Genomic DNA, 27,535 nt, shown 5'->3' on the forward strand with positions numbered 1-27,535 from the left:
AGAAAAAATAAGGTCAATGCTAGAGGCCCTAATATACAGCATAAATAGGCTATAAACCATAACTAACAATACACAAACTCCAGAAGATAAACTAGATAGCTGGGATCTTCTAAAAATTAAACCCTTAGGCTCATCAAAATATTTCAGCAAAAGAGTAAAACAAGAACCTACAGATTGGGAAGAAAATTTTGGCTATGACATATATGACAAAGGTCTAATCTCTAAAATCTATAAGAAAATTCAACATGTTTACAACAAAAAGACAAATAATCCAATTTAAAAAATGGGCAAAGGATACAAACAGACACTTCATCAAAGAAGACATTCAGGTGGCTAACAGACACATGAGGAAATGTTGGTGATCACTAGCCCTTAGAGAAATTCAAATCAAAACTACAATGAGATACCATTTCACTACAATATTACTGGCACTAATCAAAAAGCCAGAAAATAATGAATGTTGGAGAGGCTTTGGGGAGACTGAAACTCTTATGCACTGCTTGTGGGAATGTAAAATGGTACAACCACTTTGGAAATCTATCTGGCGTTATCTTAAACAGTTAGAAATAGAACTACCATACAACCCAGAAATCCCACTCCTCGGAATATACCCTAGAGATACAAGAGCCTTCATACAAACAGATATATGCACACCCATGTTTATTGCAGCTCTGTTTACAATAGCAAAAAGTTGGAAGCAACCAAGGTGTCCATCAATGGATGAATGGGTAAATAAATTGTGGTATATTCACACAATGGAATACTACGCATCGATAAAGAACAGTGACGAATCTCTGAAACATTTCATAACATGGAGGAACCTGGAAGGCATTATGCTGAGCGAAATGAGTCAGAGGCAAAAGGACAAATACTGTATAAGACCACTATTATAAGATCTTGAGAAATAGTAAACCTGAGAAGAACACATACTTTTGTGGTTACGAGGGGGGGAGGGAGGGAGGGTGGGAGAGGGTTTTTTTATTGATTAATCAGTAGATAAGAACTGCTTTAGGTGAAGGGAAAGACAACACTCAATACATGGAAGGTCAGCTCAATTGGACTGGACCAAAAGCAAAGAAGTTTCCGGGATAAAATGAATGCTTCAAAGCTCAGCGGAGCAAGCGCGGGGGTCTGGGGAACATGGTTTGCGGGGACTTCTAAGTCAATTGGCAAAATAATTCTATTATGAAATCATTCTGCATCCCACTTTGAAATGTGGCGTCTGGGGTCTTAAATGCTAACAAGCAGCCATCTAAGATGCAGCAATTGGTCTCAACCCACCTGGAGCAAAGGAAAATGAAGAACACCAAGTCCACATGACAACTAAGAGCCCAAGAGACAGAAAGGGCCACATGAACCAGAGACCTACATCATCCTGAGAGCAGAAGAACTAGTTGGTGCCCGGCCACAATCGATGACTGCCCTGACAGGGAGCTCAGCAGAGGACCCCTGAGGGAGCAGGAGAGCAGTGGGATGCAGACCCCAAATTCTCATAAGAAGACCAAACTTAATGGTCTGACTGAGACTGGAGGAATCCCGGCGGTCATGCTCTCCAGACCTCCTGTTGACACAGGACAGGAACCATCCCTGAAGACAACTCATCAGACATGAAAGGGACTGGTCAGCGGGTGGGAGAGAGACGCTGATGAAGAGTGAGCTAATTATATCAGGTGTACACTTGAGATTGTGTTGGCAACTCTTGTCTGGAGGGGGGATGGGAGGATAGAGAGAGAGGGAAGCCGGCAAAATTGTCAAGAAAGGAGAGACTGAAAGGGCTGACTCAAGACGGGGAGAGTAAGTGGGAGTAGGGAGTGAGATGTATGTAAACTTATATGTGACAGACTGATTGGATTTGTAAACGTTCACTTGAAGCTTAATAAAAGTTATTATAAAAAAAAAAAAAAAAAAAAAAAAAAAAGCTAGAAATAAAAACACCATATGATCCAGTAATTCCACTCCTAGGAATATATCCTAGAGAAATAACAGCCATCATGCAAATAGACATATGCACACCCATGTTCATTCCAGCATTACTCACAACAGCAGAATGTGTAAACAATCCAAGTGCTCATCAGCAGACGAATGGATACACAAACTGGTACATACAATGCAATACTACGCAGGAATAAAGAACAATGATGAATCTGCGAAACATCTCACAACATGGATGGATGTGGAGGGCATTATGCTGAGTGAAGTAAGTCAATCACAAAAGGACAAATACTGTATGAAACCACTATTATAAAAACTCAAGACAAGGTTTACACACAGAAACAATCACTGATGGTATTAGGAAGGGGCTGGTGGGGAGGGAAAAACACTAGATAGTAGATAAGCGGTAACTTTGGTGAAGGGTAAGTCAGTACAGAATACTGGGGAAGCCAGCACAACTTGACCAAGGCAAGATCACAGAAGCTTCATAGACACATCCAAACTCCCAGAGGATCCGAGTTACTAGGCTGAGTGCTGGGAACCATGGTCTCAGCAGACATCTAGCTCAATTGGCATAACATAGTTTGTAAAGAAAATGTTCCACATCCGACTATGGTGAGTAGCATCTGGAGTCCTAAAAGCCTGCAGGCAGCCATCTAAATACATCTATTGGTCCCACTCCACCTAGAGCAAAGGAGAAAGAAGAAACCCAAAGACACAAGGGAAAGATTAGTCCAAAGGAGTAATGGATCACAATTACCACTGCCTCTATCAGACTGAGCCTAGAACAACTAGATGATGCCCTGCTACCACCACCAACTGCTCTAACAGGGATCAGAATAGAGGGCCCTGGATAGAGCAGGAGAAAAATGTAGAACAAAATTCAAACTCTCTCTCTCTCTCAAACACACACACACACACACACACACACACACACACGAAAGACCAGACTTGCTGGTCTGACAGAGAGTATAGAAACCCAGAGATTATGGCCCCTGGACACCCTTTTAACTCAGTACTGAAGGCACCCCTGAAGTTCAGCCTTCGGCCAAAGATTAGACAGGTCTATAAAAGAAACAATAACACATGTGAGGAGCATGCTTCATAGTTCAACCATATATACAAGACTACCCCTGAAGCAAAGACGAGAAGGAAAAAGGGACTGGAGAACTGGACCAATGGAAATTGGGAGCCCAGAGTGGAGAGGGGAAGAGTGTTAACACATTGCGAGGTTGGGAACCAATGTCACAAATCAATTTGTGTAGTAATTGTTTAACAAGAAACTAATTTGCTCTATAAACTTTCACCTAGAGCACAATTAAAAAAACAAAATGAAACAGAAAGCATAAAGATTGATTTCCTGGACATCGAGCTGAAATGGACTAGTATTGGCCTTTTTTATATGGACAATCATATGGTTTACTGTCCAGGGAACTACAAATTGAAGAGGAATGGCGTCACATTTGTGATCAAAAAGAACATTTCAAGATCTATTGTGAAGTACAATGCTGTCAGTGCTGGGATAATATCCATATGCCTGCAAGGAAGACCAGTTAATAAGACTATTATTCAAATTTATGCACCAACTACTAATGCCAAAGATGAAGAAACTGAAGATTTTTATCAACTCCTGCAGTCTGACATTGATCAAATATGCAATCAAGAGGCGTTGAAAATTACTGGTGATTAGAAGGTGAAACAAAAAAAGAAGGATCAGTAGTCGAAAAATATGGCCTTGGTGATAGAAATTACCCCGGAGATCGCATGATAGAATTTTGCAAAACAATGACTCATTCTTTGCAGATAACTTTTTTTCAACAACATAAATGGCAACTAAACATGTGGACCTCACCGGACAGAATATCCAGGAATCAAATCAACTACATCTGCGGAAAGATATGGTAGAAAAGCTCAATATCATCAGTCAGAACAAGGCCTGGGGCAGACTGCAAAACAGACCATTAATTGCTCATATCCAAATTTAAGTTGAAGCTGAAGAAAATTAAAACAAGTCCATGAGAGCCAAAATATGACCTCGAGTATATTCCACCTGAATTTAGAGAACATCTCAAGAACAGATTTGATGTATTGAACACTGATGACCAAAGACCAGATGACTTGTGAAACGACATCAAGGACATCATACACGAGAAAGTAGGAGGTCATTACAAAGACAGGGAAAAAAAAAGACCAAAATAGATGTCAGAAGAGACTCTAAAACTTGCCCTTAAACATGGAGTAGCTAAAGTGAACAGAAGAAATGATGAAGTGAAAGAGCTGAACACACGATTTCAAAGGGCAGTTCGAGAAGACAAAGCCAAATATTATAATGACATGTCTAAGGACCTGGAGTTCGAAAACCAAAAGGGAAGAACACGTTTGGCATTTCTCAAGTTGAAAGAACTGAAGAAAAAATTCAAGCCTCAAATTGCAATTTGAAGGATTCTAATGAGGAAAATTTTGAATGACACAGGAAGCATCAAAAGAAGATGGAAGGAATACACAAGAGTCACTGTACCAAAAAGAACTGGTCGACATTCAACCATTTGAGGAGGTAGCATATTATTAAGAACCGATGGTACTGAAGACAGAAGTCCAAGCTGCACTGAAGGCACTGGCAGTGGGAATACCAACGGAGATGTTCCAATACATGGATGCAGCACTGGAGGTATTCACTCATCTAAGCCAACAAATTTGGAAGACAGCTACCTGGCCAACTGACTGAAAGAGATCGGTACTTGTGCCCATTCCAAAGAAAGGTGATCCAACAGAAAGCAGAAATTATCAAACAATATCATTAATATCACACACAAGTAAAATTTTTCTGAAGGTAATTGAAAAACTGTTGCAGCAGTACCTCAACAGGGAACTGCCAGAAAGTCACAAGCCAGATTCAGAAGAGGATGTGGAATGAAAGATATCATTGCTGATGTCAGATGGATCTTGGCTGAAAGCAGAGAAACTAGAAAGATGTTTACCTGTGTTTTATTGACTATGCAAAGGCATTCGACTGTGTGGATCATAACAAATTATGGATAATATTGCAAAGAATGGCAATTACAGAACCCTTAATTATGCTCATATGGAACCTGTACATAGACCAAGAGGCAGTCTTTTGTATAGAACGAGAGGATGCTGTATCGTTTAAAATCAGGAAAGGTGTGCATCAAGGTTGTATCCTTTCACCATGCTTGTTTAATTTGTATGCTGAGTAAATACTGAGAGAAGCTGTGAACTATATGAAGAAGAACGGGCCCCAGATTGGCGGAAGACTTATCAGCAACCTGTGACATGCAGATGACACAACCTTGCTTGCTGAAAGTGAAGAGGACTTGAAGCACTTACTGATGAAGATGAAAGACTACAGCCTTCAATATGGATTACACCTCAACATTAGAAAACATAAATCCTTACATAAAACTTAAATCCTGGACCCATAAGCAACATCATGATAAAGGAAGAAAATATTGATGTTGTCAATGATTTTGTTTTATTTGCATCCACAATCAACGCCCATGGAAATCAAATTACGTATTACATTGGGCAAATCTGCTGCAAAAGACCTCTTTAAAGTATTGAAAGCGAAGTTGTCACTTGAGGGCTAAGGCACACCTGATCAAGCCTTGCTATTTTCAATTGCCTCATATGCATGTGAAAGCTGGACAGTGAATCAGGAAGACCAAGGAAGAATTGATGCCTTTGAATTACGGTATTGGGGAAGAATATTGAATATACCATAGACTGCCAGAAGAAGGAACATCACTGTCTTGGAAGATGTACAGCTGGAGTGCTCCTTAGAAGAGAGGAAGGCAAGACTTTTTCTCACATACTTTGGACATGTTATCAGGAGGGACCAGTCCCCAGAGAAAGACATCATGGTTGGTAAAGTAGAGGGTCAGTGGAAAAGAGGAAGACCCTCAAGGAGATGGATTGACATAGTAGCTTCGATGATGGGCTCAAACATAGCAACGATTGTAAGAATGGTGCAGAGTTTTGTTCTGTTGTACATAGGGTTGCTACGAGTTAGAAATGACTGGACGGCACCTAACAAAAACAACAACAACCTTTACGGAATCTGACTCACATTTTTCTCTCTCTCGGAGTGGCTGGTGGGTTCGAACCTCCAACCTTTCAGTTAGCAGCCAAATGCTTTAAGCACTGCAATACCAGAGCTCCTTTTCTATCTGATTTACTAAAAGCAAAAAACAAAAAACCCATACCCGTTGCTGTCAAGTCGATTCCAACTCATAGTAACCCTGTAGGACAGAGTAGAACCGCCCCATAGAATTTCCAAGGAACGGTTGGTGGATTCGAACTCCCGACCTTTCTGTTAGCAGCTAAGCTCCTAACCACTATCTAATTTAGTGTCACTGAAATCCACCTGTTTTCTAAGTCAGAGCGTCGTGAGAGTCCTCTTTCTCGCGAGTGTCTCACGATCAGTCTTCTAAAGATGTTTCCTCTGGTTATCACCACGGCCACTCTTAGCTCAGCCACATCCCCTTTTATTTGACCCCTCACTCACTGGCCACAGGGCCCCCCATGGTGCCCAAGTTTTCTCCAGTTCAGTCTTCTACCTCCATGCCCAACTCCTAGCAGGCCAAGTGATTTGTACCCTGGGCCTTCTGACTGACACGCCCTTCCCCCTTCGTTGGGCTGACTTGTAGTCACCTTATAACACTCGACACCTGGAATCCGTCTCTGACGCCCCCATGCTGGACAGGATGGGGCCTCCATCTGGGTTCCCATGCACCCTGCATGCATCTTACCACTTACCCCCTTACCACCTGTGTGGGTATTATCTCTCTAGTGGCTCCACCTGCCCCTTAGAGGAAGAGGTCATGGAGGGAACGGTGTGTCCCAACCACCCTTGTTTCTCCAGCTCTTAGCAAAGCACCTACCCTGTAACAGGTACTTACTTGCTCAGCAAAGGCCTGCTGGGCTAAAGTGTTACCCTCTTTCTTTAATGAAAAGCAAACTAGGAAACTGATGCTCAGTGAATATAAAGTCAGGGGTGTCTCCACGAGAGGTCAAGGGCTTGTCTTGGGCCTGCTATTCCAGCACAGTCTACACAGGCCACAGTCTGTGATTGGGGTCTATTTGGGGATCAGTTTGATTAACCTCTGCCTCAACACTAGCCTGTGTACCCCACGTGGACAGGGCCTGCATTGTGTTCACCATGGTATCTCAGCGTCCAGGCAATGCAGGGCAGAGAGTAGATGTCCACTCAACGTTTCTTAAATGAGTGAATGAGGTTACATGAATAGGTTTCAGATGGTAAGTATGTTTTAACCACAAATAGGTTTTTTAAGAAACATACTTCAGAGTAGAACATGTAATTGGGTCTTAGTGACTGCTAGATGACATTTACTGGCTTTTAGTGGGAGGTCAACTATAAGTGATTTGGCGTTAGAGCAAAGTTTGTCAAATGCCACTACTAGTCCCAGCACAAATCACGTATCTTAGCAAACCTACACGAAGTGTCTTAATTTCTCTGAAGTCCTGTTTTGAAGGTGCTCCTTCACTCTGTCATTCTCCCTTCTATCCATTGGCTGTTTGTATGTTTTCTGCTAAGCATCCAGCACACACATTTTAGAAAGTTATCTGCTTGGGGAAAAGAATTCTAGTCATGAGGAAGGCTTCGTGATCTGCTCAAAACTGCAGGAAACGGTGGCACTTTCTCTCTTGTTTAGTACCTGCTCCTCTCCAGGTTTCTTCTTGAGAACTCTTATTCAATTAAAATTAAGCATCTGTTGAATGTCATTTTGTAAGGGGTAGATTTTGATGAGGTAAAACATGCATGCATGTAAAGAGTTAACATAAACAATCAGAGACCCAGGAGAAGTCTTGTCCCCATAAGTGTCCTGAGGATGTCACTGGTGGTTTCTGTTTAAGCTAAAATATTGTTTGATTTTAAGAAGACTTCAGAAGATATTTTTGGTTTAAAGTTTAAAGGTTATCTCAGGGCAATAGTTTCAGGGGTTTATCCAGCCTTCATGGCTCCAGGAAGTCTGGAGTCCATGGGAATCTGAAATTCTATTATGCATTTTTGCCTTTTGATCAGGATTCTTCTGTAGATTCTCTGATCAAAATGTGCAGTAATCATAGCCAGGTACCATTCAGTTCTTCTGGTCTCATGGCAAAGGAGGCAGGTGTTCACGGAGGCAATTAGCCACACGTTCCATATCTCCCTCCTATTCCTGATGCTCCCTTCTCTGTCGTTCCAGGCAAATAGAGACCAATTATTGGATGGTCGCTTACAAGCTTTTAAGACCCCAGGCACTACACAATGAACTAGGAGGTAGCAAGAAACACTAAAAATGTCATTAGGCCAATTAACTGGGATAGCTCATGAAACCAGGACCCTAAACCTCTAAACCAAGAAACCAAAGTTGTGTTATTACACAGCTTTTGCCAATTCAACTTTTTACAAGTGCACAACCTATTGACAGCAATTATAATAATTGGCTGTACAACCCTACCGTTAATCACTGTAATACTGCCATCAAAGTTAACCCCCCTTTTTTCCCTCCCTCTGGCCCCTAGTAACCTCTAATAAAGTTTGTTCTCTATACATTTTCCTTTTCTTGTCTTTTTATGTAAGTGAGGTCACACAATATTCATCCTTTTGTGATTGACTTATTTTCCTCAGTGTAATGTCTTCCAGCTCCATCCACATTGTAGCACGTATGAAGACGTCATTTCTTCTACTAGCTGAGTAGTATTCCATTGCATGCATGTACCACATTTTGTTTATTCATTCATCCATTAGTGTGCATTTAGGTTGTTTCCACCTTTTCGCTATTGTGAATTGTGTTGCAATGGATATCGGTGTACAAGTCTTTGTTTGAGTCTCTGCTCTCAATTCTTCTGGGTATATACCTAGGAGTGGAATTGCTGGGTCATATGGTAGCTGTATTTGTTATAGGTTGAATTATGTTCCCCCAAAGATGAGTGTATCAACTTGGTTAGGCCATGATTCCCAGTAGTTTGTGGTTGTCCTCCATTTTGTGATTGTAATTTTATGTTAAGAGGATTAGGGCGGGATTGAAACACCACCCTTACTCAGGTCACCTCCATGATCCAGTGTAAAAGGAGTTTCCCCGGGATGTGGCCTGTACCATCTTTTATCTCAAGAAATAGAAGGAAAGGGAAGCAAGCAGAGAGCTTGGGACCTCATACCACCAAGAATGCGGCACTGGTAGTAGAGCGTGTCCTATGGACCCAGGGTCCCTGTGTCTGAGAAGCTCCTTGACCATGGGATGACTGAGGACAAGGACCTTCCTCCAGAGCTGACAGGGAATGCCTTCCCCTGGAGCCGACGCCCTGAATTTGGACTTTTAGCCTACTTTACTGTGAGGAAATAAACTTCTCTTTGTTAAAACCCATCCACTTGTGGTACTTCTGATAAAGCAGCACTAGATAACTAAGACACTACTTTTAGTTTTTTGAGGAACTGCCACACGATTTTCTGCAACGGCTGTACCATTTGGCATTCCTACCAGCAATGGATAAGGGTTCCAGTTTCCCCACATCCTTGCCAACATTTGTTATTTTCAGGTTTTTTTTTTTTTTCATCTTAGCCATCCTAATGGGAGTGAAATGATACCTCATTGTGGTTTCAATTTCCATCTCTCTGATGGCTAGTGATGCTGAGTATCTTTTCATGTGTTTCCTGGCCATTCGAATGCCTTGGTGAATTGTCTTTGATGAAATGTCTATTCAAGTCCTTTGCCCATTTTACGATAGGATTATTTGTCTTTTTGTTGTTAAGTTGTCAGAATTTTATATACAGTTTATTAGAGTCTTGTCGGATATATGGTTTCTGAAGATATTCTCCCAGTCGATAGCTTGTCTTCTCAGCTTTTTTGGGTAAAGTCTTTTGAGAAACAAGTTTTTAATTTTTATGAGGTCCCATTTCTTTATTTTGTCTTTTGCTGTGTGTGTGTGTGTGTGTGTGTGTGTGTGTGTGTGTGTGTGTGTGTTTATTAGATAATCCATTGTTATAAGCTAGGCCTGACAGCACTGCCCTTGCTTTTTCTTCCAAGAATTTTATGGTTTTAGTTTGAACATTTAAGTCCTTAATCCATTTTCCATTTGTTTTTGTGTATCATGTGAGGCATGGATCTTGTTTCATTTGTCTGCATGTGGGAATCCAATTTTCCCGTGTCATTGGTTGTTCATGTCACTGAGTAGTAAAAATTCTCCAAGTGTGGTTTCAGCTGGTGGTCTTCTTCCTTGTGGGCCTTGGGGACACTGCCAAATGGCAGGGCCTGACATATTGGTCCTGGAAACAATAGGGGATGAAGAGAATTGTTTGGAAACTTCCTCCCATGTGCCATGTCACCAAAAAGAGCATGAAACCCCGCCCCCTGTACTTGCCTAAAGCTACTGCCTTACAGTCCTGGACTCCACTCAGGGGACTCCTCTATGGCTCAGGGAGCCCTGCTGTGAGGTTCATGGTGGAGGTATAGAGTGCTGAAGAGTCCTAGAACAGGGGCTCCAGGGTCTGCTCTGAGTTGCTGCTAAGTCAAGAAAGGGCACTTCCAGAGATCTTCATGCCCACTCCCTCCCAGAGTCCCTCAAGGGGGAAAGTCTGCACTTGATTCAAATCGCTCAACTTCCTTACTGCCCACTGGCCTGTGTGTGGACAGTTAATTCTGTAGAGGGCTCCGACTGGCATGCACCATTGCATCAGAGCACGGAAGCCAGCTCTGGCCAGCTCTCTCCATTCTCCTCTTCCTTTGGCTTCATCGAAGTCGAGGACACTTGATCCTGTGACTTAGGAGGACAAGGGGATGTCCTCCTGCTGTTGTTTACCACCTGTCCGTCTGTTTGTCGTACTGTGGTGGCTTGTGTGTTGCTGTGATGCTGGAAGCTATGCCATCAGTATTTGACATACAAGCAGAGTCACTCATGGTGGACAGGTTCCAGTGGATCTTCCAGACTAATATAGATTAGGAAGAAAGGCTTGAAGATCTACTTCCAAAAATTAGCTGGTGAAAGCCTTATGGATCACAACAGAACATTGTTCAACTTGTTTACTTTGCACATGCCATGAGGGGGGATCAACTGCTAGAAGAGGACCTTGTGTCTGGTGAAATAGAGGGTCAGCAAAGGCGAGGAGACCCTCAGTGAGATGAATTAGCACAGTATTTACAACAATGGACTCAAACATGTTGGCAATGTAAGTATGACAAAGGACTAGGCAACATTTCATTCTGTTGTACATGGGGTTGCCATGAATCGGGGTCTGACTTGACAGCAGCTGACTGCCCACCAGGGAAGATCCACGGAAGAGGTCAGAGGCCAGACCCCCAAACTTCCAGGTGCCACCAAACCCTCAAGCCTGCCCCAGGAAAGACCCATCACACGAGGAGTATGGTAGCAAGTAGACTTCTTTCACCCTCTCTCTGTGGGAGGCTGCCTCAGCCTTGGCCTCCAACCTGTAAAGCGACGGGGGTGGCTCGGCCATCTCTAATAATCTTACTTTCACTAATCTGTGATGCTTAGATCTCTATTCCCATCCACACATTCAACAAGCTGGAAAGCTAAGAGGTAAGAAGGTAAGAAGGCTGAGTGGTCAATTTGCAGGAAGAAAAGCAATACTCCCCGATGAGTGTTTGTCACCTCACAGTTTTCAAGGTGGTCCTTTCTCATTTACCTCAGTGGTTTGTGGGCTTATCTAAAGAATGGCTGGGAACTCAGTGGGAGACTTCTTGTCCCAGGGCCCATGGGCCCTTAAGGACAGGCTTAAGCCTGCACAATGGTGTCGGCATACGCCATGGTTCATTTTTTCCTCTGAAGAGAGACAGTCCACAACTTTCATCAGTTTTTCAAAGGGGCCTGTGATGCCAAAATGGTTAAGAACCATTGGAGTAAGCTGGGCTCACAGAGGTAGAAAGTTTACCACTATTATCTCCCTGGAGTCCCTGAGTGGTACAAATGCGTAAATACTTGGCCGCTGGCAAAAAAGTTGGAGGTTCGAGTCCACCCAGAGGCCCCTCAGAGGAAAAGCCCAGTGATTCACTTCCAAAAAATCAGCAATTGAAAACCCTGCAGACCGCGCTTCTACTCTGACACACGCGGGGCCTCCGTGAGCTGGAGCTGACTCCGTAGCAACCGGTTCTCATTATCTTCCTGGGGCAGCGGGGTGATAGGACCATAAGCAAGTGGTTTACAGCTTCATTAGATCCTCAGTGAGACACCCCAGAATACCTGCGACACTGCGCTGAATCACCTTGGCGGTGGGACATGCTGCCTGCCACGGCAACCGCACAACTGGAAACCCAGAGCATCAGGCCCACAGAAGGAAGGAGAAGCTAGAACCAACCAAAAAATAGAACATATTCTAATTCAGCCTAGAGACCTGCTATCCTCCTCCTCCCATGTCACCAAAGCTGCTGGTGACCCAGTCCCCTCCCTACATTCACACCTGTGAGGCAGATAGCCTCAGATCCCAACTCCTTTAAGAGACACCTGGTCTGGCTTATTCTACACAGAGCAGAATAAGCTGCACATTCTTCTAAAATTGTCCTTGACAAGATAACCACAGAGCAGGCCATAGACGGCCTCAATCAGTTTTAGCAGGTTTTCTATGCCATCTTAACACTTCGAGTGACCTATCAGTTCATTAGGTGAAAAATACATATAAGCAGCCAGCTTCTGGGTGGAGACTTAACATGTTAGTGAAGGAAAACCTGACCTCTTCCTCCATCCTGGGAGATCGAACCTTTGTCTGGAAAAAATGCATAGTCATCCCCAAGCTCTGAGCACCTGCATGAAAGTCATCCAGAATATTCATGATGATTTTGCATTTCCTTGTCTGCTCTCTGTAAAAGCCCACCTCCCCAGGCTGCCTGTGAGCAGTCTTGGAGGCAACAGCCCCGACTGTTCCTTTTCTTGTACAATGAAATAAAGGCGTCTTTCTGATCACTCTGAGCAGAGCCTGGGGTTTCCACCTGGCAACACCTGCAGCCACAATTGAAGCCATGTATGGACCATTTCCTGAATTATTCCAGTCCGAGCTCAACTGCCTGTGCCAAAGTCCCCTGCTTAATGTTCACTTGAGGTGAGGTACTTATTCTGCCAAATTCAGACATGGAACAGTGTGTGTGAAAGTACTTTGAGAAATTAAAGCTCTTCATCCATGTATAAGGTAGTTCTGATTTTGCTGAAAGGATACAGGAGGTACTTCTCTCCCCACTTCACCTCACTGCCTCCACTCATGGATAGTGGGACAGATCATGGCCTCAATGTCACCTATGAGGCCAGACACTGGTCAGCATGACCCAGGTCCAGCCATTGTCAGCACTTCTATAATTTCAGGCCTTAGCAACATTGTTGTTGTTGTTAGGTGCCAACTCATAGTGACCCTATACACAACAGAACAAAACATTGTCGGGTCCTGCGCCATCCTTACAATCGTAGTTATGCTTGAGCCCATCGTTGCATCCACTGTGTCAATCTACCTCTTTGAGGATCGTCCTCTTTTCTGCCTACCGTGTACTTTGCCAAGCATGATGTCCTTCTCCAGGGACTGATCCCTCCTGACAACATATCCAAAGTATGTAAGACGCAGTCTCACCATCCTTGCTTCTAAGAGCATTCTGGTTGTACTTCTTCCAAGACAGATTTGTTTGTTCTCTTGGCAGTCCATGGCATATTCAATATTCTTCACCAACACCACAATTCAAACGCATCAATTCTTCTTCAGTCTTCCTTATTCGTTGTCCAGCTTTCACATGCATATGATACGATTGAAAATACCATGGCTTGGGTCAGGCGCACCTTAGTCTTCAAGGTGACATCTTTGCTTTTCAATACTTTAAACAGATCCTTTTTCAGCAGATTTACCCAATGCAATGTGTCTTGACTGCTGCTTCCATGGCTGTTGATTGTGGATCCAAGTAAAATGAAATCCTTGACAACTTCAATCTTTTCTCCATATATCATAATGTTGCTTATTGGTCCAGTTGTGAGGATTTTGTTTTCTTTATGTTGAGGTGCAATCCATACTGAAGGCTGTGGTCTTTGATCCTCATTAGTAAGTACTTCCAGTCCTCTTCACTTTCAGCAAGCTAGTTTGTGTCATCTGCGTAATGCAGGTTGTTAACAAGTCTTCCTCCAGTCCTGATGCCCCGTTCTTCTTCATATAGTCCAGCTTCTCAGATTATCTGCTCAGCATACGGATTGATTAAGTATGGTGAAAGGATACAACCCTGATGCACACCTTTCCTGACTTTAAACCACTCAGTATCCCCTTGTTCTGTCTGAACAACTGCCTCTTGATCTATGTACAGGTTCCTTATGAGCACAATTAAATGTTCTGGAATTTCCATTCTTCGTAATGTTACCCATAATTTGTTATGATCCACACAGTATCCAACATAGCATACTGTATTTTATTAATTCAGGTCCTCTTTAGGGTTTTTGTCCTAATTCAACCCAGGTGGACCACAATATATACTACTAAATCATTCCATAGAAAGAGGTTGACAAGCAAATAATACAGATACAACTTCTATATGTAAATTTACTCTGAATATCAAGGTATGCTTCAGTAAATATTTACATCCATCCTGGTGGCATAGTGGTTAAGAGGTATGGCTGCTAAACAAAAGTCTGGCAGTTCAAATCCACCAGGCGCTCCTTGGAAACCCTATGGGGCAGTTGTACTCTGTCCTATAGGGCTGCTATGAGTTGGAATCAACTCGATGGCAATGGGTTACTATTTATTTATCAGATAGTCTGTTGCATTCTAAGGGACTGAAAAACAAATGAGATGTGGCCTCAGTCCTCAAGAGCTTTATAATCTGTTGGCAAGAGCTTGGCTTGCATGCTTCTAGTTATAATCTCCTCTCCCCAGTGCCGTCTAAGGACCAGGTTAGATTTGTCCTTCCCATCGTCTCTGGTTTGCTTTGGAAAACTGAGAACTCTTCTTAGCCTGATGTCCAGGGCTCCCGTGAGCCATTTACAGTGCCAGTACTGTCTCTGTCACTTACCAGATACCAAACAAACTAGTCATGTTCCCACTCCCAGGCCTTCAGTCTTAGCACTATTCCCAAAATGTCCAGGAAATAGATGTTATAAGAAAAAAGAAAAAAAAAAATGGGGTGGGGGCTCTATGGTTAAACAAGTTTGACAGTTGCAGAATTAAAGCTTTCCTTACTGCTTTCACGTGTATGTCAATCCCTAAGGGGGGCTAGAGTACAATTCTTTGTAAAGTTTATTTGGTCCCTAAGCCACTTTCTTATGGCACATGTCCTAGGACTAGTGGTCAGCTGGGATTGAGGGATGGACATGGACCCAATGGCTGGCTCGGCTTCTAGCTCTGCCACTTCTGTATGTGAGTCCTGCATTTGTGCTGGGGCAAGAGCAGTGAGCAAAGAGCACAATCCTCTTCTCCTGGAGTCCATTGGGGGAAGACAGATACTAAAGGAACAGCCTCACAAAGCTAGAATTATAAACACAGAACTGCTAGGAAGAAAAACCCAAGCCTGAGGAAACCAAGTGGGCTTCCTGGTGTCAAGGACATCTGAGCCGAGAGGGAGGGTGACGAGGAGACCAACAGTGGGGAAGCGGGCAACAGTAATTGCAAAGGCTGGCCAGTGGCAAGAGAAAAGGTCATTTGGGGTAATTTGGGGCAGTGGGGCTGGGGCCAATGGAGCCACCGGGGGCCAGACCAAGGGGGGTCTGGAAGGTGGTTGGATTTTTTATACTCAGCAGTGGTGTCCGGATCACACGTGTATTTCATCGGATTCCTGGGTAGTGTGGAGAGCAGACTGATGGAAGGCAAGGCTACCCACAGGAGGTCAGTTAGGGAAGGCGTGCAGTGGGCAAGGGAAGTGAAGAGGGGAACCCGGCCTGGGGCAGGGGTGGAGATGGAGACACAGAGAAATGGGCAGCGGAGAGTTGTGGAGATGGAGACACAGAGAAATGGGCAGCGGAGAGTTGTGGAGGAGGCAGATGGACACAACCAGTAACCAGCTGTCATCAGGCTGATTCTGGCTGATCTTCAGTGGCGATTTTTTGGGAGTAGATCATCAGGCCTTTCTTCCAAGACACCCCTGGGTGGCCTTGAACTGTCAAACTTTTGTTTAGCAGCCAAGTGTGCTAATCATTTGCACCAGCAAGTGACTCTAGGTGGGCCCAGCCTAATGAAATTATTGAGAGTGGGGATGCACTAAACGAGGGGCACAAATCCCATCTTCATTGCTAACTGTGTGGTAAGGATCAGCATGGATCCAATACCCAAAGCGTGGAAATGAACCCTGTCCTCACCTCCCCGCTTCTCCATCCTCATCACAAGCTGCTCACACAGCACACTCTCTTTCTGACCCTAGCCACCCAGAACTGGGCCAGAGCTCACAAGTTAGATGGACACCATCTTTCAGACTAGCTGTCCATGCAGTATTTCCCTGGCTTTATCATCCGGGGCTGAGTCAGAGCTCACATTTAGAAGGACACCTTTTTTCAGACTGCCAAATAGGCAGATACCTGCCCCTGCTGGTTTTCACACCCCAGTGGGTTCATTAATTCTCTGGAAAAATTCACAGAATCTCACAGAGTATAGCATACAGGGACAGATTACCCAATGAGCAGGATATGCACAGGCTTAATTGTGTTTACTTACTCATCTGTGTCATCTAGTGCTGCTACAACAGAAATACCTCAAGTGGATGGCTTTATCAAACAGAAATTTATTCTCTCACAGACTAGGAGGCTAGAAGTCCAAATTCAGGGTGCCAGCTCCAGGAGAGGGCTTTTTCTCTCTGTCAGCTCTAGGGGAAGGTCCTTGTCACCAATCTTTCCCAGTCGAGGAGCTTCTCAGTGCAGGGACCCTGGCTCTTGTTTCTTGTTGGTATGAGGTGTCCCTGTCTCTCTGCTCACTTCTCCCTTTTATATCTCAAAAGAGATTGACTTACAACTCAATACAATCTTGTAGATTGAGTCCTGCCTCATTAACATAACTGCCACTAATCTTCCCTCATTAACATTAGAGAGGCAGGATTTACAATACAGGAAAACCACATCAGATGATAAAATGGGAAGACAATTACACAATATTAAGAATTGTGGCCTAGCCAAGTTGATACACATTTTTGGGGGACACATTCAATCCATAACACCATGTGAAATTGTGTACTATGGATGAGTAAATAAGCACAATTAAGCCCATGTGTACCTTGCTTACTGGGGTAATCTTCCCCGAGCATACTTACGACTACAGCTTTATTATAACCAAGAAGTATACAAACAGAGAGATGCATAAGATGAGGCCTGGGGTGGGGGTCACAGAACATAGCTTCCATGTCCCAGAGGACACACTACTCTCCCCAGTGCACGATCACCAACCAGGAACCTCCTCTGAGCCTTAGGGCTCAGGGCTCTTCTCAGCTTCCCCACATGGCCATGATAGATTACATCATGCCTCCTGAGGCTTAGTCAGCATCGGCCCCCAGGTGGTCCCTATTGGTCTGGTCAGCCCTCATTCATTAGCCTCAGGTGTTGGTATGGCTCAAAAAAACTGAAAATAAAGGTCATATTGCTTTTTTCAAGATTATTGCACACCTCGAAGCAGGTGAGGGCGGACTGGAGATGAGGGCTTCTCACAAAGACAGGGAATGTCGGAGTGAGTCCAGCTGTGGTGTCAAAGATCATGAGTTTGCTTTGGGACATGTTGAGCTAGGGCTGCCTTTGAGACCTGAAGCTGAAGTGTTAAGCATGCAGTGAAATAATAAAACACTGTCTTTTAAGTACATTTTAAGCTGAAAACTTTTTACTAATTAATCATACCATTCCACTGCTCAATCAGAGCCAGTGGGTGTTGCTGGAATGTGAAAAGACAACTTGCCACTGTTTTCTGAGTTGCTGAGAGTGGGAGCAATGGTTTTCTATACCGTGGTAGAGGATGGCTGGAGATGGCTCCTTTCCCCATGTGGGCATGCTCCCCAGGCCCTGGGCAGCCCTCCACACCTCCCACTTGCTACACAGTTCATCAACCCCTGAGACCAATCTGGTCACTTACTGTCTATGTGCTTTTATTTGCCAGGAACTTTTTGTTTGTTTGTACTTCTAATGGCTCTGGCACACAAAGCTGTCAGATAAAATTCCATCTGTGGTTAATGGAAAGATCTGCTTCAACGTTGCATCACTGCTGGAAGGAAACCTGAGCTTGGATTAAACTCCGGGGGCAGAGTCCCACTTTACACAACAGAATGCCCACTGTGAGGCTTATAACCACTTTCCAGTTTCTGACCTTCAAGGCTCTCGAGTGAAGCATCAAACCGAAGGCTCCCACTGCCCCAGAAGGAGCCACTAGCACCTCCCAAATCACTTCTTTATCCTTCCACTTCCATCATCAAGTTGGCTGAGAACTGAAGGGAAGGCAAGGGCTGAACCGGAATCATCATGCTAAAATGTAAGGTTTGGATGACAGAGGCAGCAACAGCTAACTACAAGCCAGCTTGGAACATAATCAGAACAAGTAATTTAAAAAAAATTTGTAAGCCCTTTCAGCTATTGGCCGATGCTTCAGTAACATCCACCCTTCCCCCGACTTTTGGCAAAAGAACAAGTTAAAAACAAATGCTTTCAGTTTGCTTAAATGACGGCCCTTGGAAAAACCAGTGACTGATACTACACGTTGAGAACACTTGGGCTGTGCTCCCAAGGATGGGGCTGGTCGGCAAAGCAACTTGAGCAAAACGGCTTTTTTCAAAGATGATGAAAAACATCAAGTGAGGGTAATTAAGATTGTAAGGGAAACAACTGCGCAATTTTGGTCGTGGCTCTAGGCAAAAAGATGCTTAATAGGTGTGTGCACGTGTGTTTGTGGGCGTATGATGAGTATGTGATATGTATGTGTGCATGTGTGTTCATGGGTGCGTGATATGTGTTTGCGTGGCATATGTGTGCATGTGTGTTCATGGGTGCATGATATATGTACGTGATGCGTATGTGGGCATGTGTGTTTGTGGATGTATGATGTGATGTGTGCATGTGTGTTTGTGGGTATGTGATATGTATGTGTTATGTGTATGTGTTCTGTGTGTGTGCACGTGTATTTGTATAATGTGTGTCTGAGACTAAAGAAGAAAGTTCTGTTATTATCTCTCCCCCCCCTTGTATTTTGTTGTGTGTGTGTGTGCGTGTGTGTTTTTAAAACAAATGTACACTTGATCAGCTTTTATGTGATGTAGGGGTGGAGTGTAAATTCCATCACCTAAGGAAGCCCTTTTATACAATAGGGACTGAGGCTAATTAAACACCATCTGCATTCAATTGAACTTTATCGTAAGTCCTATAACATTCATTTCCAGTTTGGTCATTCAAACGCAATGGTGATTTTGCATTCCGATGTCTACGAATAGTATTAAATCATTTTCCCTTTTATTAATAATATTAATTATACAACTCCTCCAATGCAAAGGTGTCACATAAGTGCTTTGTTAATGTAGGAAAACGTTCTGACGGACTGCAATAAAAGATAAGGCTAAATACTTATATAAAACAGCTAATTTGGCCAAATATTTCATTGCAATGGCTGGGCAAAGTAAATATTAGTCAGACTGACAGCTAATTGATTTGGCTTGCATTAAAACTGGACTAATTTAAACAGAGGTATTTCAGTTGCGATTCTGAATTCATAATTGGTTCAGATGTCTATATGCTTTCCCTGGGGCTAAAAATTTAATTAGAACAGTAAGAAGGCCTCAGCCAATCACGTGGCGGCTACAGTCGGGGCTGGAATGCGCGGCTGTTTACCTTCTCTCTCTTTCTTCTTTATTGGCAGGATGCTTTGATAGTGGCCCTGCCAGGAGCTTATTAAGAAGCTTGTGTAAAAAGGATTTTTACTTGAAAAAATTTAACTGCCACAGCCTTTGTCTAGGAAGCCCACCCTTCCTTCTGTTCCCTTCAAGGGATCAGCTGGCCACTGGGAATATCGGGCCCTCAGGCCCAGACTCCGTCAAGTATATACTACATTAAGCACACAGAAAACGAGCAAGCTAAGCAGCTCCAGTGCTGACCGGGGAGGTGGGTGTGTGGATCCTCCTCTGGCCTGGCCGTGGGCTCTCGCACAGCTCTATGGTGGGCTCACCCTGGCAGCCCCTGGGCTGGGCCTGTCTGCATTCTCCAGGCCTCAGGGCTTTGCACTTACCAGGTACACAACTAAAATTTTTGGAAGGAAGGGAAGAATACTTAGTTGATTACTGTCAAAAATGTTTAAAGCTTAAAAAAGAGGATGCTAGGCATAACACGGATGACATCTCATATTCCAATTCTACCTTAGTTCTAAATTTAGAAACAGCTGAATTCCTGAAAGCCACCGTGGAAAAGGAGCCACGAAAGCCACTGTCCCAGTGTCTGTTCTCAGAGCTTGCCCAGAGGAGGGCTTCCCTGGTGTAGACAGCTTGCTCCTAACTATCTGGGTGGTAATAATTTAATAACTCAAAAAGGCATCAGATGAAGAATAAGCATGCTGTCTTCACAGGACAGATGAATTGCTTGCCAAAAGTGTGGAGGAGAACCAAAGCAACTTCCTTCCTGGCTTAGAATCTTCTCCAAACGTTGACAGATGATGGGCCGCTGAGTTCATCTCTTGCCCTGCAGCCCCACAGAACTCACACATCCTCTGTGAGCAGTGTCCTGTACCCCCTCGCCAAGCCCCCTCTTGACTCTGGTTTTTGCTGTCACGTGCAATTGACTTGGCTTACCCTCCTCCAAGAGCCCCATTTGTGGAAATAAGCAACTGACATACTGGTTTTGCCTCCTAGAGGAAAAGATAGACTGCGCCTTTGGAAAAACACATTCTTTCAAGTTCCATGGTGTGAACAAAAGCAGATATGATCACAGCACCATATGATCAGGTGAGCTAACGTATGTTAAAGTGCCCAAGCTCACAGTAATCCTTAATAAGGATGAAGCTTTATATTTTATCTTTATCTTAAATATAAAGGTATATTTCTATCTATCCATATGCATTCACACACACATATCCATCCATTCAACCAACCATCCATCCATCCATTCATCCATACACACATCCATCCATCCATCCATCCACCCATCCACCCATCCACCCATCCACCCATCCACCCATCCACCCATCCACCCATCCACCCATCCACCCATCCACCCATCCACCCATCCATCCATCCATCCATCCATCCATCCACCCACCCACCCACCCACACATCCATCCATCTATCTCTAAAAATGAGTTCAGAAATGTATACAAAATACGACTGTCTTGTCACATGGTGCACTTAGACAAATGAGCTCCATACTCCATGGGGATTGCTTCCTCATGTGCTTCCAATTAGAATACCTAGACTCATGCCCTAGAGAAGGGTATTCTAGTACAGTCAAAACCGAAACAAAACCCACTGCCGTCGAGTTGATTCCGATTCACAGTGACCCTATAGGACAGAGTAGAACTGCCCCATAGAGTTTCCAAGGAGCGCCTGGCAGATTTAAACTCTCGACCCCTTGGTTAACTGCCGCAGCACTTAACCGCTAAGCCACCAGGGTTTCCTTCTAGTACAGTACCCAGTAATAAACCATCCCTCCCATCCTCTCCTGCTCAGTCAATACAAAAGAAGCTACGACTGTCAGTGGGGTGGCTTTGGGCAACACCAAGACCCATGTTCTCAAGAAAACCTTATTATAAATCCTTTCTGGGAGTAGCTGAAATAGTATTATGTGCCAGTTTGGGGATTCAAACTAACATTTAGCACTTTGCTTATAAGAGAAGATGGTTTCCATGTTCTATAACTATAATTTACCAAGGACCACATTTCTTTGTTGCAGCTGCTACTGCTTTTCATGTGAATTACATTTCCCTCTGGAGCCCTAGTGGTGAAGTGGTCAAGAGTTCAGGCTGTTAAGCAAAGGTCAGCAGTTTGAATCCACCAGCCACTCCTTAGAAGCCCTATGGGGCAGTTCTACTCTGTCCTACAGGGTTTCTGTTCCTATAGGGTTCCAATCTCCTCGATGGCAACGAGTTTGGTTTTTGGTTTCATTGCTCTAGTCACCCTGCGATATACTATATTTTTTTTCTATTTACTGTTTCATTTTCTGTCCCCCATGCTGCCTGTTCTATTGGAAAGGAAGCTCCGTGAGAGCAGTCACTGCTGCGAACAGAGCCTGATGCAGAGCAGGCATTCCAAAAACACTTGTGGAGTGAGCGAACTGATCAGAGGCTCTCTTGGTTGTTTTAAATTTTTAATCTTACCAAATATCTATTGACTGATACTTGTCAAATATTAATCTCAAAGCTATGCAGAAAGGAAGCATAATTAACTACCCAGTAACTTTTTAAAATATGAACTGGAGTCCCTGGGTGCTGCAAACAGTTAATGTGCTCAGCTGCAAACTGAAAGGTTGGAGGCTCAAGTCCACACAAAGGCACCTTGGAAGACTGGCCAGGCAACCTACTTCCAAAATATCAGCCATTGAGAAACCTTATGGAGCACAGTTCTACCCTGACACACATGGGGGCTCCAGGAGCCAGCATCAACTCACAGCAATTGGTTTTAAATATGAATTATATTAAAACTTAAAATGTTAGCCTCTATTCAAATTATATTTGTTTTCATCTCAATGTTCATATGAATTTTTAAGGGGAAAAAAACTTTTATTTACTGCCCAAGTTTTTAAATTCATGGTAACTGTTAAGGTACATGTTATCACAACCACAAAAACATCTGTCTGCCCAATCTCTACTTTCATTATTAAAAAACTCACTTGAATTGCCTACGGGTAATATTCACATACTTCTGCTCTTGACATTATTGTTTTGTTAATTTTTAAAAAATATTTAAAATACATCAGTAGCTCTGTACTTACTTGACGGTTGCTTTAAATGAAGTCAAGAATTTAAATTCTCAAGTCTGACAAGACACCCAAATATTTGGAGCATTTAGATGGCCTGATACAGAGCCTCCCATCTGTCTTGTTTTATTAAAGTTGATTTGGAGCACCAAAGGCTCTACAGAGTCATACTGAAATACAGACTGAGCCATTTTTAGAAGCACAGATCTCAAAAAAGCAAACCACACTTTAGCCCTTGGTGAAGCCCCGTCCAGGGGCAGGGATCTGTACCTGTGGGTCCATCCTGAGGAAGTTATGGGGGCCTCTGCTGCTCAAGATCGATCTTTTAAATGTTTTGCTGTGATAAAAATGGTAGTAATTTTCCAGGTTGCCAATCTGCAAAATAAGAAGCAGGATATCACCAATTAATACATTCCAACAAACAGCTTCCATCACCCACCCGTCAGTTTGTCACACTATGGTGGCTTGCATGTGGCTGTGATGCTGGATACTATGCCACCAGTATTTCAAATACCAGCAGGGTCACCCACGGTGGGCAGATTTCGGCAGAGCTTCCGGATAAGACAGACTAGGAAGAAAGGCCTGGTGATCTCTTCCAAAAATTAGCCAATGATAACCCTATGGATCACAACAGAATATTGTCAAATACAGTGCTTGAAGATGAGCCCCCTATGTTGGAAGGCACTCAAAACACACAGTGGCCACAACAATGGATTCGTTCTGTTGTATATGGGGTTGCCATGAGTTGGAGCTGACTTGACAGCAACTAACGACACAAACAGTTTCAAAAATCTTCCATCCCACCAAAATCTTGCCCTGATCTGAGATGTGCACTCTGCTCCCAGAAGGCACACCTTTCATCACGCTTCCTCATGCGTATCTCTGGCACATATCCTGTGTTCATGAACATGAAGGTGGATTTAGAGGTGCCCTCTTAAATAAACAACACTAAGCCATATTTCATATGAAGCACAAATGCCACCACATCTCATGGTAAGCTAATACCATTTAAAGTTTTTTTTTTTTTTTTACTATCTTAGCCACGTTTTTTAGATGTGAATTAATATTGGTTTAGTGTCAAGCATCCTTGAAGTTGTTCAGTTAGTGTCAAGTCAGGTCTACACCAAAATATTCCTTTGTAAACAAACTGTCCCTCCACCCTGTGGGTAAACTGAAATATCTAAGAATGTACACTAGTTCTCAAATGCAACAAGAGAGCCAGAGAAAACAGTCCAGGCCATCTGCTTGGGGATTGTGAAAAGGTCAGATGAGAACACCAGACCCCACCTCCCCCCCGGGTGTCCCAATTTCCCGCCAGGGGCGGTTTGTCAGGACAGATTGCAGCCTGAAGCCTGGACGGGAACCTAGAGGAGCGCAATGCCCAACCCCTGGCCTGCAGGATGGCTGGCCCTCTGTGGCCTTCCCTGCAGCCCAGGCCTCCCCGGTGACCTGCCCCCATTGTGTGGTGACCCTCCAACATCAGGACATCCTTCTCAGAAGACCTGCTTCTTGTGCTAACCTTCACTGGCTGTTGAGAATAGCTAGTTTGTTGCCATCCTGAAAAGCTGAGCTTTCCAAATAACTAAAGATGGACTGAATGTTACATAGGCTCTCAAGCTGCCCTTCTCAGCCTACATCACCCAATTCTCTTCTCTAGCTTCTGATTAAAGGGTAAATTTAAGACTAATCGTCCTCTAGAGAGTTATATATATTATGACTATGAGCATGAGCTTTCAGTCAAACAAACTTAGTTCAACCCCTCCCCAGTCCCATCACCACCATTAGCTGTGTGACGTTTTGCAAGGATATCCAACCCCTGTGAAGCTTGATGCCTTATGTGTGAAGTGGGCATAACACAACTCTTCCCTTGAAGTTGTTTTAGTGGGACTAAAGTCTACCCAACTCACAGCAAGCCCCTGGCCATCCCCAGCCCATCACAGGCATTTTGTCTGCTATGACCTGACCCCAGAAGAGTTGACTGGCCCAGACAGAGACCTGGGGGGACTTGGATGCTGTGAATGGCTTCTTCTCCCTGCAGTGTGGTCAGCACAGCACACCTTCTACAAGATGATTAAGCAGGCGTGCAAGAGACAGCCCTCCCGGCCTCTCAATTATCCTTCAGCCCCTGCTTTCAGAAATCCCGGATAGCTGCCTCCGTTCTTGGGTTTCAGGAGACATTCCCCCGTCCTTGAAATAGAGAACCTCCTTTTTCACTTAAGCCTGCCCCGGTGGGTTACTGTTACTTGCAACCACAGAACATCGAATACTGTGACAGTCACGAGGATTAAAATGCTTATCATCTGCTTAGGGCCTAGTTAGTGTGTAGAACCTGCTTGATAAATGCAGGCTGGTGTGATGGGGAGATGAGGTTCTTTCTCTGGTTCCTCTCCAAGGCTCCTCCATTCCTCTCTCTAGGTCTAGAATACTGTAGAATTTGTCCCAATCTGGGTTTGCATTCTAACTCAACCCGCTTCCTGCTGGGTAACCTGGAGCTTAACCTCTCTAGATCTTAGTTTCCTTATAAGAATAATAACTACTACCTTGAAGAGTTGCTCTGGGGCTTAAAGAGATAAATATGTGACAGCATTAGCAGAGCAGCCGTCAGATAATAAGTGGTCAATGTATGGTTTACTGCGATTCTGACTCTCAGTACATTTTCTATCTCAAGACATTTTTTCTGCCCCCACAAACATATTTTGCACCTATTGTGCCCTATTTTGCACAAAACACTTTTGTTTCTCTTCCTACAGAGAAGTCACCTTCATCGTTTCTTCAATAAAGCTAATTGCTATATACGTCACAAGGCTCCTCCTAAACCATGCTTTAAAAAAAAAAAAAAAACCCAAACGCATCACCATTGAGTGGATTCCAACTCATAGCAACCCTGTAGGACAGAGTAGAACTGCCCCATAGAGTTTCCAAGGAGTGGCTGGTGGATTTGAACTGCCAACCTTTTGGTTAGTAGCTGAGCTCTTAACCATTGCACCGCCAAGGCTCCAAAGGCCGTTATTTATTGGCAGAGGTAATAATGAAGTCTTATCTTACTGACGCCCTTGAGTTATGGTATTGACAAAGAATGTTGACTATACCATGGACTGCCAAAAGAACAAACAAATCTGTCTTGGAGGAAGTACAGCCAGAATGCTCCTTAGAAGCAAGGATGGCAAGATTCATCTCACATACTTGGGACATGTTATCAGGAGGGACCAGTCCCTGGAGAAGGACATCATGCTTGGTAGAGGGTCAGCGAAAAAAGGAAGACCCTCAATGAGATGGTCTGACACAGTGGCTGCAATGATGGGCTCAAGCATAACAATGATTGTGAGGTTGGGGCAGGATAGGGCAGTGTTTCATTCTGTTGTACATAGGGTCGCTATAAGTCGGAACTGACTCAACAGTGCCTATCAACTTACAGCAGTGTTTAAGCAACACATTTGCTCATAAGCTGCTACCATCCCTGGGAGATGTTACACAACTTTTGGTCTTTTAACTCTAGGCATTCAAATCAATTTCCATTCAGGTTGTAGAGAAAGAACTAAGACTTGAGTCAAATTTTCTGGCCAAGGGGTGGATTTAGTGCAGAGCTGCTGACCCTTGTAAGGTCCACGTCATGCTGCCCTGGAAGTCATTTGGGTCAGCACCTGGCCTTCAGGCAGCAAAGCCAGCCAGAGGTGTCACATTCAGTCTCACCAATGGCCACCTCTCCCATCACAGGTTGGTCACAAGGGCATTCAGCCCTGTACCTTGGGGTCGCCATGACCATCCTTAACAATGGCCCAAAGGGTCTGCACTAATGGAGCTGCTTTTCTCCTCGAGATGGTCCCTACAGTGCTGTCCAGGCAAACTGCCTCTGGTGGCAGCAGTGGCCAGAGTTACATCTGTTTGGAAACTTGTGTCCAGCTCAGCATGGGGGCTGAGGGGCTGGAGAGGGCCACTCCCATTGCAGGGGAGAAGGGGACATCAGCCAAGGCCACCCTCCTGCCCTTGCAGAGCCAGCTGCAGAAGCTGGAATCTGTTTCAGAAAAGAGGGGAAGGGAAGGTCACTGACTGGCCACAAATCTGAAAGAGGTCCCAAGGGTCCCTCTGAGATTCTGTGTGCTGCCATTACCCTCTGGTTCCTTACTGAGAGGGTGGGACTGAGGGGGTGGGAGCTGCCACATTCCCACCTCATGACCACAGATTTGAGAGTCAGGCCAACCACAGGTCCCTGAGTTTGAGTGAAGGTTGCTTCATATTGAAATTTCAGAGGTGGTAAGAGAAGGTGTTGGCACAGTGGTTAAAGCACTAGGCCACTAACCCAAAGTTGGTGGCTTGAACCTACTGAGGGAGAAAGATATGGCAGTCTGCTTCTGTAAACATTGCAGCCTTGGAAATTGTATGTGGCAGTTCTACTCAGTCCTACAGAGTCTACTCCATCCTACAGGATACCTATGAATCGACTCGATGGCAGTGGGTTTCCCCACATAGAGTGACCACTGTCATCCTGATGACTGTGGTTAATAAAATACTAATTCATTGAGAATAGGGCTTGGCAAACTATGGCCCGAGGGCCAGATCTGGGTCCACCACCAACTTTTATAAGTTTCCTTGGAACACAGCCACACCTATTTACTTACCTACTGCCCAAGATAGCTGAGTAGTTGCAACACAGATCATAGGTCCCACGGAACCAAAAACATTTACCATCCGGGCCTCACAGAAAACATCTGTCCACCTGTGACTTAGAGCATTAGCTGCTGGAAATATTCTGGGTTCCACCAAAGACTCT

The 27,535-nt window shown here is 44.1% G+C and overlaps 1 protein-coding gene across 2 annotated transcripts in view; it reads right to left on the minus strand.

The window, feature by feature from the left end:
- Positions 1-27,535, minus strand: part of PCSK6 (proprotein convertase subtilisin/kexin type 6) — a 269,265-nt gene that overhangs the window by 173,986 nt on the left and 67,744 nt on the right. For both annotated transcript variants that reach the window (XM_049906076.1, XM_049906075.1), the window contains exon 2: positions 23,038-23,142. In XM_049906076.1, coding sequence (XP_049762033.1) covers positions 23,038-23,142 — 105 coding nt within the window. The remainder of the gene's footprint in view (positions 1-23,037; positions 23,143-27,535) is intronic.

The sequence above is a fragment of the Elephas maximus genome, chromosome 13, assembly GCF_024166365.1.
Source record: "Elephas maximus indicus isolate mEleMax1 chromosome 13, mEleMax1 primary haplotype, whole genome shotgun sequence".
NCBI classification, from domain to species: Eukaryota; Metazoa; Chordata; class Mammalia; order Proboscidea; family Elephantidae; genus Elephas; species Elephas maximus.